The sequence below is a fragment of the Spinacia oleracea genome, chromosome 2 (genome assembly GCF_020520425.1).
Source record: "Spinacia oleracea cultivar Varoflay chromosome 2, BTI_SOV_V1, whole genome shotgun sequence".
Taxonomy (NCBI): Eukaryota; Viridiplantae; Streptophyta; class Magnoliopsida; order Caryophyllales; family Amaranthaceae; genus Spinacia; species Spinacia oleracea.
The window spans coordinates 77,007,845-77,020,578 of record NC_079488.1 but is presented as its reverse complement, the minus strand read 5'-3'; the positions used below and the strand labels follow the sequence as shown (position 1 = coordinate 77,020,578).

The 12,734-nt window shown below is 38.7% G+C and overlaps 2 protein-coding genes and 1 long non-coding RNA gene across 9 annotated transcripts; 1 reads left to right on the top strand and 2 right to left on the bottom strand.

The window, feature by feature from the left end:
- Nucleotides 1-3,494: 3,494 nt before the first annotated feature.
- Nucleotides 3,495-5,056, bottom strand: LOC110800914 (uncharacterized). 3 transcript variants are annotated; one of them, XM_056837074.1, is made up of 3 exons: nt 4,587-5,056; nt 4,183-4,485; nt 3,495-3,897 (listed from the first exon to the last, which is right to left on the bottom strand). In XM_056837074.1, the coding sequence occupies exons 1-3, from the start codon at nt 4,870-4,872 to the stop codon at nt 3,875-3,877; spliced, it is 612 nt and encodes a 203-aa protein (XP_056693052.1). In that variant the 5' UTR covers nt 4,873-5,056; the 3' UTR covers nt 3,495-3,874. The 3 variants fall into 3 exon arrangements, with proteins under 3 accessions (XP_056693052.1, XP_056693051.1, XP_056693053.1); XM_056837073.1 differs by having other exon boundaries at nt 3,495-4,485; XM_056837075.1 differs by having other exon boundaries at nt 3,495-4,485; nt 4,723-5,056.
- Nucleotides 5,057-5,167: 111 nt separating this feature from the next.
- LOC110800913 (uncharacterized) lies at nt 5,168-8,628 on the bottom strand. Of its 5 annotated transcripts, none has more exons than XR_002536781.2 (8): nt 8,215-8,628; nt 7,901-7,960; nt 7,627-7,788; nt 7,341-7,435; nt 6,712-6,873; nt 6,493-6,613; nt 6,213-6,362; nt 5,168-6,025 (listed from the first exon to the last, which is right to left on the bottom strand). It is a non-coding gene; the product is annotated as an uncharacterized lncRNA (long non-coding RNA). The 5 variants fall into 5 exon arrangements; XR_008928027.1 differs by having other exon boundaries at nt 7,627-7,713; nt 8,215-8,614; XR_008928028.1 differs by lacking the exon at nt 7,627-7,788 and having other exon boundaries at nt 8,215-8,312; nt 8,404-8,605.
- A 3,107-nt stretch (nt 8,629-11,735) lies between these two features.
- Nucleotides 11,736-12,681, top strand: LOC110800909 (steroid 5-alpha-reductase DET2). Its single transcript, XM_022006234.2, has one exon. It carries the CDS (start codon nt 11,821-11,823, stop codon nt 12,592-12,594), a length of 774 nt encoding a protein of 257 aa, XP_021861926.1. The 5' UTR covers nt 11,736-11,820; the 3' UTR covers nt 12,595-12,681.
- Nucleotides 12,682-12,734: the final 53 nt, after the last annotated feature.

Below are 12,734 nucleotides of genomic sequence, written 5' to 3'. Positions count from 1 at the left end.
ATTCTTCCTTGGATTTATCATTTCCCGTTGGAGCATGAGATTCAAAAATGCCCAACTTGGAAATAAGAAAATCAAATTGGGTCTTCCCTAGCGCCTTTGTGAAAATGTCTGCCAATTGTGTGGAGGTGGGCACATAAGACGGATCAATCAAGCCATCCGTGATTGCATCTCTTACAAAATGACAGTCAACTTCTATATGTTTAGTACGCTCATGAAAAACCGGATTCTTAGCCATGTGTAGTGAGGATTGACTATATCACAAAATAATTTGATCGCCTTGGGATGATGAACGCCTAAACTCAATAATAGACCTTTGAGCCACTTAATCTCACAAGTAATAGCAGCCATTGAACGATACTCGGCTTCGGCAGAAGACCGAGATACTGTATGTTGCTTCTTTGTCTTCCAAGAGATGGATGATTGTCCAAGAAACACTAGCCAACCTGTGAGAGAATGGCAAGTAATAGGGCATACAGCCCAATCGGAATCACACCATCCTACTAGAGACAGATCGTTATCAGCACGTAGAAGGATCCCTTGGCCCAACGTTCCTTTCAAGTAGTGGACAACTCGTAGAGCAACTTCCCAATGTTCAATGCGAGGGGATTGCATAAACTGAGACAATATATGAACGGAATAGGCCAAATACGGACGGGTGACCGCGAGATATATCAAACGACCAACAAGGCGTCAGTAAGCTTCCGAGTCCGCGAGTAACTCACCGTCTGCCAGCCCAAGTCTGTGGTTCTGCTCAATAGGAAACCCACATGGCTTAGCTCCTAACAAGCCTGCCTCATAAATAATGTCAAGAGTATACTTTCGTTGACACAAGAACAACCCGGAGGAGCTATGAGCAACTTCAATGCCCAAAAAATATTTGAGATAACCGAGATCCTTCATCTTAAAACAATCAATGAGATAAGCTTTGAACATATTAATCGCAGCGAAATCATTCCCAGAGATAATGAGATCATCAACATTGACAAGAACGTTAAGTTGAGTGACTCCTTTGGTGAAAGTGAAAAGAGAGTAATCGGAATACGATTGCAAGAAACCGTACCCTTTCAATGCCGTGACCAATTTCGCAAACCAACACCTAGGAGCCTGTTTCAGTCCGTACAAAGATTTGCGCAGACGACAGACTAGTTTTGGATCCGAACTCTCAATCCGGGAGGGAGCTTCATATATACTTCTTCCTCAAGATCACCATGCAAGAACGCATTATGCACGTCCATCTGATGAAGCTCCCAATTTTTAGAGGCTGCAATAGCAAGAAAAGAACGAACGGTAGTCATTTTTGCAACAGGCACAAAAGTTTCATTGTAATCGATACCTTCTTGTTGATGGTTGCCCAAAACGACTAATCTGGACTGTAGTCGTTCAATATCACCACTTGAGAAATATTTGGTGCGAAATACCCATTGACTACCCAAAGCACGTTTACCTGGAGGGAGAGGCTCCAAAGTCCACGTGCCATTATCTTCCAAGGCCTGTATTTCTTCCTGCATTGAATTTCTCCAAGCACCACTTTGCATTGCCTCCTTAAAGGATTTTGGGTCCTTACAAGATATAATAGCTGCAAGGAACTTACGATAATTTACAGAGAAATTGTCACAATTAATATAGTGTGCTAAGGGATATGGAGTACCTGAGGAGTGACTTGGAGACGGAGTAGATTGAGACGGACTTTGGGCAAAAACTGTATGTGTCACAAAATCTCGCATTAGAACTGATGGGAATTTATCACGACACCCACGGCTAGGGATGGCAATGGGTAGGGTCTGGGTAGGGTCTAGTAATACCCGTACCCGGACCCTAACTTTTTGACATATACCCATACCCTACCCTTACCCAATAGGGTCTAAAATTATAAGACCCTTATCCGGACCCTATGGGTCCGACAGGGTATGGGTAGGGTCTAGGGTCTTATGCGGGTCCGCGTTAAACTATAACTTTTATTTTCTTTTTTATATGCAATTATATGTAATATGCAAAAATAATACAAGAACACCGATTAGTAAGGCATTTTAAAACAAATAAATAGTTAGTCTTCAAAAATTATCCTTGTCTTTCCTTAAACACAATACATTTTAAAGTACGAAACTCATAAGTTACAAAATCCCACATTCTTAACTACACAACATTAATGTTAATAAATAGGCATCCATTCAGTACTTTAGTAGTAGTTATCGTCCATATCATCATCTACTTCATCATCAAGATCCTACAAAAAAAGTGAAGTACATAAAAATAATAAAATTTAAGCGGGTCTAAATATAGGGTATGGGTCTTAAGGGTCCGCGGTTAGGGTATGGGTAGGGTACGGGTCTGAAAAAATAAGACCCTTACCCTACCCTAAAAAAACAGCATATGCCCATACCCTACCCTTACCCTATAGGGTCTAAAAAATAAAGACCCATACCCTAATTTTAGGGTAGGGTCCGACAGGGTCCGAGTAGGGTCCTGGACCCGCTGCCATCCCTACCCACGGCCCATATGGTATTCTGCCTGACCCGCTGCAGAGGAATCTCGTGGGCTTGAGATAAGAGACGAATCTAGTGAGGCCTGATCAGATGAGGAAGATGGCGTGTGGGCCTGATGAGGGGTCGGGCCTGCTAAGAGAGGAGAAGGGTGCTCTTCGTAGACTTGGGCCTCATCAATAGGCTCATTGGTTTCATTTGCAATGGGCTCATTAGTTTCATTAGCAATGGTTGAGTTAAGTGGATCAACTTGTGCATTATCCACGCAATCAGCTTGCTCATTATTTGCAATATCATCCCCAATTTCAACACAATCTCCAATATCTCCGAAATCTTTGTGAATCTCAATATTGTTATCAAAATGATTATCTATCGCAATATTGACATCATCAGGACTAAGAAACGGAAACACTTCCTCAAAAAATTTCCACAAAGATTTCCTTTGTATCAAACATTCCACCCCTTTTTCCACAAAAATTTCCACCAAAATTTCCACTTCCTCAAAAAATTCCTTTGTATCAAGATCGAACAATTTCCACCCCTTTTTACCAAACGGATACCCGACAAACACACATTTTCTATTGCGACTCTCAAACTTGTCACCAATGGTTTTTTGATTATGAGCGAAAGCCAAACACCCGAAGGTACGGATGGCTTCAAATAAAGGTGGTTTGTTAAACAGGATGTCAAAAGGGGTTTTATTATGCAACAAAGGAGAGGGTGTTCGATTGATTAAATGTGCAGCCGCTAGAATACATTCCCCCCAAAAATAAATAGGCAATTTATCTTGAAATCTCAATGCTCTACCAACATTCAAAATGTGTTTATGTTTCCTTTCTACCCTCCCATTTTGTTGTGGGGTACCTACACACGAAGTTTGGAATAAAATTCCGGTGGCTTTAAAATAATCAAACAAGCAGTTAAATTCTGTGCCATTATCACTCTAAACAACCTTTATTTTCTGAGAAAATTGTCTTTCAACCATAGCAATAAAAGACATGAACATGTGAAAAACTTCTGTTTTATCAATCAATAAATAAATCCACACAGCACGAGAATAATCATCCACAATTGTCAAAAAATAACGAGCCCCACAAGAAGAAACATGTATGTAAGAACCCCATAAATCACAATGTATTTTCTCAAAAATTCGAGTCGCCTTATTCTCACTTAAATTAAATTGGTCCCTAGGGTGTTTTGCACGAAAGCAGACCTCTCATGCTTTGTTTAAACTACCCTGAATGCTACGAAGATGATGAAGTAACTTCACCACTTTCTCTGAAGGATGCCCCATCCGTTTGTGCCACAACTCTAAATCCGATTCAGCCACAGACACATGTTGCACAGACTCAGTTTTGCCAAAGTAATAAAGTCTGTCTCTCCTAACTCTCGTTCTAATCACCTCCTTCGTTCGGTCCTGTATAGCACACATATAAGAATCAAATTGGACAATACATTGTAAAATCATTAAATTGCGAGACAGAAGGTAAATTGCAACTAAATTGAGGGACATAAAGAACATGAGTTAGTGTGATTTTGTCCGACAACCGCACACTTCCTTGCAACGTTGCAACTGAAATCTCGCCGTTAGGTAAGCGAACTGGACATTCAAAATCATGAGTATCAAACAACCACTCCCTTTTCCCAGTAACATGATTGGATTCCCCAGTATCGATTATCCATAAATCATCATCAAACTTACCGTTTAAGCGGCCATCCATAACCTTTGCATTACCGAATAAGCCTGCAAGCACCTTCCATTGCTCGCTGGAAAATAATGTGGAGCCACAACCATCATTCGAGTTGCTGCTACCCATGACACTACTGCCAGCCGCAGCTGCATTAGCGCGAGCATTCCCACGACCATGACCAGCCCCGGAGTACCTATTTCCCTTTGCTGCTTGGGACAGGATGTTAGTGCGCAAAGTAGCATAATAATCAGAATACACGCCCATTAAAAACTCGTGTAATTTAGATTGTACAGGACGAACTTCATGAATACCACCTGCAGTGCAATTGGAACAACATGAACAAGAAATCAAGGGTTCATGAATATCAAGAGCTTCCCATAAAGCATTTAGCTTGCCATAATAACTAGACACTGACATGTTTTAGTTTGCTCACACTTAGCAATAGATGACTTTAATTGTTGTATCCTAGGACCGTTTGTGGTTGCAAATCTCTGTTTTAGGTGATCCCACAACCGTTTCGCCTCCCTAAACTTTGAGATATTAGACTTTACCTCAGGTTCAATGGTGTTTGTAATCCACAAAACAAGCATAGCGTTTATGGCTGTCCAATATGAGGCAGTGCATCGAGGTGAAGGTTCGGTGATGGTGCCATTCAGAAATTTGAACTTTCGTCTTGCTTCAAGTGCTATTTGGACGTCCATGTCCAATCATCATAGTTGTGAAGGTTAAGTCTTGTAGGTGTTATGAAGTCTCCTGGTCTGTCTTGCGAGCCAAGAAAAAAAAGGTGAATTTGGTTCGATTTTTGATGGAGGAGAGGGCGGCACTTCATCGCCGGCCATGCACTAGTGGAAAAAGGTCCATTTGCGTCGGTCATTTAAGGCCATTTGCGTCGCACATTGCGCGACGCAAAAGGTCTATATATATATATATATATATATATATATATATATATATATATATAGTAAAATGAAACCTATTAAATAGAACCACATCAAATACATAAAGACAATACCTTCATAAATCTTACAATACAAAAGCTTACAATAAGACTAAATACATAAAGACTACCTTCATAAATCTTACAATACAAAAGCTTGAAATATCTACAACAATGTATTCCATCTAACGGTTTCTCTTGACACCCAACAAAAAAAAATATAAAAAATAGTTGCTGCCCATAATCTTCTAGTGTTTCCCTTGCTTCTAATGTAGTATTGAGCAACGTCCCAACAATCATGGCCAAGGCGTAGAAAGTGATGAGAAAAGTGCATTTAGTATGTTAGTCAAATAGGTTTTGGTGTGCAGATCGTGAGTAGAAAACCAACCTTCACGAAATCAGCCACTAGCAAAGCGGTTCCATCTAATACAAGAGCATGAAATCTGCGTTCTCAGTTTCAGCAGCTTAGACAATAAGAATTTAAGACATGTGAGAGCAAAATTTCAACCCACTAGATGAGTTTCAGCTTTATCAAGGGGTGTAAAACTTCAACCCACTAGACGAGTACTTGTTGTCCCAACAAAATTGTTATAATGATTAATGACACAACAACTCAATTTTTATGGCCCAACTAAGAAACTGTAATACATTTTGGTCTGTAAGAATTTATTGGTCTTAAACAAGCATAATAGACTCAAAGGAGACATGAAAGAGCACGTTTATAGACTAGATATCAACTATAAATCACTAGCTAGCTCCAACTGTTCGTTAATATATTACTGGATAAATCACAAAAGGGACATGAAAGAAAGAAAGAAGATTGTTTTTAGAGTAAATAGTACCTTTGGAGTTTGGATCCACCCCAGCAGTCAGCAGGATAGAAACACAATTTCCATTCCATTGGCAGCTGCAACATGCTGATGAAATGCAAACCATTTAAAGCATCAGTGAAATAATTAATTACCAGAAAAAAAGGAATACAAAATTAACTTATACTTCCATTTTTCTAGACGCGATACATTTTGTGTATCTTCAAGTATATAACTATTACACAGCAGTTTCCGATAAAATGTAGATAAAATGTATTGTTCTGAACATACATACCAGAGCAGTGCGGTCTTTCATGCCTCTCTCATTGGATTGGACTCGCGTTTCAGCAAGAGTTGTAGCAACTACTCATGTCATAGTTTTGACTGTAGGTTTCAGCAAGAGTTGTAGCAACGACTCATGCCTTCTCTTTCTCACCCAATTGCGCTGATGACGCCATTGCAGCAAAAATTTGATCAATGTTAGCATGTATGTAATGATCTTATCATCTCTGAAAGCCAGGAATATATTAGTAGGATTAATAAAAAAAAAAGTTCCTTCAGTTCAACGCGCAAACCTCTAAATCGGCAACTGCTACTTAGCACAAAGTCTGTGATGTTGTTCTTATCAGTATGGATATCAGTCACTACTATCCTTGTCCCTTTTAGACTGCATACATCACTGTTCTTGCACCTTACCTGCCAAACACAGCCATTCAGCAACCTCAGTCAATCAAGTACGCACTTGAGCGTAGTAGCATCCATGATTAATGAAAACGAAACAACAAATTAAGTACCTGAAAGCAAGCACCACATCCTTCGCCGTTCTTGTAAATAGAAGGAAGAGCAGCTGCAACATGTCCACCATGGGAGCAGAGCTACAGGACCAATGTGGCTCATTCTCTTGGTTTATTCTTTTTATTTCTCTTTGAGAGATGCGGTAGGCAGAGAGCAACAACCTAAATACCAAAGAACTCAACAGGTTATTAGCAATTCTTCAAAAGTTTCTTGCAAATCTCAACAACTATCATTTCCTGTTTAATCACAGAAATAATTCAAAACATAACTTCAAAGATTCCTTCTCTTAAAGTCTAGATTAAGCTTCTATTAGTAATCAGAAATGCAATACATAGAACATTAAATACCAGATTATACAGACTTCACACAATTCATAAAAATGCCAACTCATTTACATTTGAAAAATGAAATTCATTACTAAATCATAGAACAACCACAATGATTCAAACTAACAGGAGTAACAACAATGTAAATGAGTTGTTCGAGGACCCGAACATGTGTTCAAGTCAACACTACTTTTAAAGCCTTCACAACACACATAATTACCGCATGCAATTTCATTCTGAAAACCAAAGAGAGAATATAAACATCACTGACAGAAATTAATTAGGAAAACACTATGCCTCACCATGACTTGATGCCTTGAAAAAGAGAACAGTGCGAGTGAAGTACTGCATAATTGCATTAAAAAACTCGTGTTCCCAGCTTTTTGTTGACCCACACCTTGGAACAAGCAAAGGAAACAAAGCATGAGTAGTCTATCATTGTATCTCCATAAAAAATACAGTACTACACTGTATGTAATTCATTTACAAACCCACTAACTAAAAGATTATAAAAGAATCATTTTGGTGTGGTCTTGTTCCCGAATTATTAGAACTTGGAAATAGTAATTAACAAAGTTAAGTAGTTACATGATTTATGTGACTCAATGTCCGTTTTCCAGTAACATGGTCCACTTGCTCTTATTACCATTTCTTCTTTTGTCTTGATCAAGAGAACTATTGTTGACTAATAATACGTTAGTACCTGGTTTGAATGCTTATTACTAGCCAAGTTTGAATGCTTTTTAGTCCCTGATTTATTTTAAAGTGCAAGCAATAGAATGCAACACCCAGTAATCAATCGAAAATCATTATTCAGTGGGTAAATGAAATACACAAAGTGAAATCCAAGAAAATAAATTACCTGCTGAATACGAGCTTTCTCCTCATCTGTGAGTGCAGATGTTTTCATCTTCCTTACACTCTGAAATAAGCCAAGCCATTCAAAAAAACCAAAAAAAATAAAAAAAATAAAACTCCAGTCTTTTTTCAAATAAATAGAATATGAGGGTAAAATTGAAAGTTTAGAGTAGAACATGTATGAATAAACACATATGCGAACAACCAAATTGAAGGAAAATTCGCAAACTCTAAGTAAATTGAAACAAATTGGCATGAATCATACTATGCTGGAGGAAACTAAATTGAGAGTCTGAGAAGAAGAAGAAATTTCCGCACCTTAATGAAATTGCAAGGAGAAATCGGTGATGTCTGTGCAATTCACCACTGCCGCGACCGACAAAATCAGTAACGTCCATAACTTGTTAACCGCCGATCTCCACGACCAAGAAAATTAAAAAAATTATTTTTAGGGTTTTTGATTGTTGTTGATTGACGATGTTGGAGAAAAAAGGGGGTTTTGCTTACCTCGTATGGTGAGAGGAGATTTTGAAAGATAAGCTTGATACTGAGTTTTTAGAAGGGGAGATGGAGAGGTGTTAGGAGCTCCAACCAATGGAGATCCGAAAAGAAGAGGATGAGAGAGAAAGAGAAGGGAGGCATAAAGTGTCGTGAAGGGATTAGGAACCCAGCGAGAAAAGGGAGAAAAAAAATAAAAGGACCGTGCGTCGCATAATTATACTTCTGCGACGTAAATTAGAAGTAAATTGCGTCGCTGGTCAATTAATGACCGACGCAGAGGACTAAAATGACTCGTATGAGGTAATTTGCGTCATATGTTAGTAAATCACCGACGCAGATGATATTTTTAAATCCAAATTAGTACTTTTTCGTCACACATTATAAAGAGCGAGGCAATTATACCGAGGCAAATGAGCATTTTTGTACTAGTGATGATTGATTAGGTTTTTGAGCTTTTAGTGCTCCTATACCATGAGAAATATATTTTAGGCTTTGAATTGCTTGCCTTTGTTATTGATATTGTGAATTATATATATTACATAGGGTTTCCTAGTTTAGGAAACAATCCTAATTACCCTAAAACTCTCACAAGATATTCTCACAATATATTCCCATAATATTTTCCATACTTATCTTAACAGCATGCTAACTTCAATGATGGAGTCCAACGGTTTGTTGTAACCATACAGATGATTTCTAAACACGACCCATCTTTAGTTCATAAAAACGATAACCCTTGTAGCCCGGAGCATACCCAATGAAGACACATTGAACTGACCTTGGAGTCAACTTATTTGACAGTTTTGCAATAAAGTTCGGAAAACATTCACAACCAAATACACGTAAAAACGAATAATCTAGTTGTTTATAAAATAATTTTCCAAATGGAGAGGCACCTTACAAAACTGGGGTAGGCAATCGATTAATAATATAAGTTGTCGTATACGCTGCATCGACCCATAATTGGCCAGGAAGCGATGATTCAATGAGCATTATGCGAGCTAGTTCAATTACATGTTGATGCTTTCGTTCAGCAACACCATTTTGTTGTTGGGTGTCTGGAAATGATTTGCGAAAAGAAATTCCACATTTTTGAAAATGATCAATCAAAGGAGCATTATTAAATTCCTAAGCCCCATCACTTTGGTAATATTTTATTTTGCAATTAAATAAATTCTCAACTAAGTTTTGAAAATCCATAAAGCGAATATGCACATCTGAATTTAGTTTTAAGGAGTAAATCCAGATGTAGCGAGAGAAACATCAACAAAGCAAACATAATATTTAAACCCAAGGTTTGACAAAACATTCGATTGCCGCAACTTAGAATGAACTAATTGCAAAGGTTTATCAAATGAGTGTATTACATTTTGGAAAGGTAGCCTATGAGACTTTCATAAGCAACACGAAAGACAATCAAATGCAGGAATACTGGCACAAACAATTGCCTTATTACTCTTAAGAGTATCTAATACTCTATCACCGCAATGACCAAGACGACGATGCCATGTAGGACCGGGAGCTGTGATTGACGCAAGTGCAACTGACCTCCTAGGTGTGTTGGTGAGGGTGATGGCATAGACAATGCCTTGACTAGAAGCTTTGGGAAACATCTCCCACGACTGGTTGTCCTTTACAAAAATATGAGAACCATTAAAACTCATAGTTCAATTGTTATCCTTAGCTAATTATTGCACCGACATTAGATAGAATTCAATATTGGAACAATGATAAACGTTGTTTAAAACCAAAGGACGACTGTTTGAGTTTAATGTGACCTTGCCAACATGTTTAATTGGGATTTTAGTACCATTCGCTACTTCAACATAAACATGACCAGTATAAATAGATTTTCCAGATAACATACTTTGGTCGTTAGTCATGTGAGAAGATGCTCCGGAATCAGGAAACCAAGTGGTTTCATTATGCTCTCATGTGGGAAGACTAACAAGAGCGGCATTCGAAGTCTGAGAATAACGAGAAGGGCAAGAAACTGCGAATTGACCTGGATGGAAACAAATTTAACAGACTATATTTGTGGGACTAGGACCAAACACACCCTCAACATTAGAATTCCCTGCAAACGAATTGTTAGTATCGCATGAAGCAAAAGCAACAACAACACCATTCGATGACAAAACAGAACTATATAAAGTTGTACCTCCTGAATTTGTGTTTGAACTTGTGTTTGGTTTTGGTTTGCACACCCCACCACGTCCTTTTGCATTGCCACCACGACCTTTACCACCCCCACGACCCCCAATATTGTTCCAGGAGCCCTCAGAATTTTTCCTTGCAGTATAGGAAGAAGAGTTGTTATCAGACCTATTCGAAGCAGAATGAGTACTTGCCAAGAATGCCTGATGCGTGGAAACACCCTATTCTAATGCCTGATGACCTTTAATAATCTGTTCTTGATTTAGAAATGCCCGGCGAACTTCATTAAAAGTCAAGCTACCACTAAAATGTATAAACTGACTTGTCAATGCATCATAATCTCGACCAAGACCCATCACAGTGTATAAAATTAAGTCATGTGTAGAAATTGGAGAATTAATTGCAGCCAGAGAATCGGTCAAATTTTAATTCACGCAAATATGACTCCATAGACTGAGATTCTTGCTTAGCAACATTCTGCAACAAAATTTTCAACTCCATAGAACAGGCCATACTAGCATGCACAAAACAAGACTGAAGTCTCTCCCAAAGCAAATTCGAAAACTTAACTTCATGCACTTCAACAAGCATATCTTGAGACAATGTTGCAAATAACCAACAACGTAAGTTTGATCTATTATTAACCAATGACAATAATCAAGGTTAATAGATTGTCGATTTTGATTATCAAACACAAACATATTAGGCATAGTAATAGAACCATCAATGAAACTTAAAAAACCATGAAGTTCGGAGTTTTGGATCTAAAGGAAAACCTACACTCTGATACCATGTGAATATAATGATATATACGACTTATCCTAATACGGGTGTCTGAGACTCATATATATAATAATATCATACGGTAGTACAATTACGAGTATACCCTTAGTATCTTCTATTAACTAGTATAGTAAAAAATAAAAACCAACATAAAGCGATGGAGTTCCTGAAAACTTATCTTGTGACTTAAAGGCCACAGTAATGAACTCAATCAACTGCGAAATATTTGAAAGTGGCTCAAGCGAATAAGAGATGGTAGGCTCTCCTTTACTAGTTTGATTTGTGGTTTTTTATTTCTTGACATTTTTCTGTCTTTGATTTATTCTTGGTGTGAATAAAAAAAACAAAATAATACTTTTCATTATCTTTTTGAAAGCAAAAGCACTTCAACTCACATTTTCTCCACTACATTTCCACTCACTCATTATTGTCATTAAGCCATTCACGTTCCCATCTTCCCCGCCAAATCATAACACCTCAATAATGCCGCCCTCCTCCGCAGACGATGCCCTATATCACTGCTGCCGCCTCTCCCTCAACCTCATTTCACTCCCAACTTTCCTCGCCTGCCACTTCATCCAAGCCCCTTACGGCCGCCACCTCCGCTCAGGGTGGGGCCCCACCATCCCTTCATGGCTCTCTTGGATCCTTATGGAATGCCCGGCTGTCTTTTTCTCTCTCCTCATCTACCCTTTCGGCCGCCATGCCTCCTCGCTCCAATCTCTCACTCTCCTCTCTATCTTCCTCCTCCACTACATCCATCGCTCCTTCATCTACCCCTTGCGCCTTCCCCGGAAAACCGCTAGTGTTTTCCCGGTCTCTATTTCTCTCATGGCATTCTCCTTCAACTTACTGAATTCCTACGTTCAGATAAGGTGGGTGTCGCACTACGCGAATTACGATTCGGATGAGTGGTTTTTAGGGCGGTTTGCCGGTGGGTTGGCGGTTTTTATTACTGGCATGGTGGTGAATGTGAAATCGGATTTGGTTTTAGTGGGCTTAAAGGCTCAAGGTGGTGGATATAAGATTCCTAGGAGTGGGCTTTTTGAGTTAGTGAGCTGCCCAAATTATTTGGGTGAAATTATTGAGTGGTTGGGCTGGGCTATTATGACATGGTCTTGGGCCGGGTTTGGGTTCTTCTTGTATACTTCTGCTAATTTGGTGCCTAGAGCAATGGGCAATCATAAGTGGTACTTGGAGAAGTTTAAAGAGGAATATCCAAAGAATAGAAAAGCTGTAATTCCATTTTTGTACTAGTTAATTTGCTAAGTTATAATTTTACCATATGTGATTAAGTGACTTGTATGTGTAAAATTAAAGTTAATGGTTTTCGTATTTTGTTAATTTGTGTCAAGTTACGATTAATATATACATTTTTGCGGAGACATCAAACCCTC

Bases quoted from the DNA above. Each gene is read 5' to 3' on its own strand.
- LOC110800914 (XM_056837073.1), bottom strand. From the start codon at position 4,872: ATGGACGTCCAAATAGCACTTGAAGCAAGACGAAAGTTCAAATTTCTG. The intron at 4,486-4,586 runs GTCAGTGTCTAG...ATTGCACTGCAG, and splicing joins GTGTGAGCAAACTAAAACAT to GTGGTATTCATGAAGTTCGT.
- LOC110800909 (XM_022006234.2), top strand. From the start codon at position 11,821: ATGCCGCCCTCCTCCGCAGACGATGCCCTATATCACTGCTGCCGCCTC.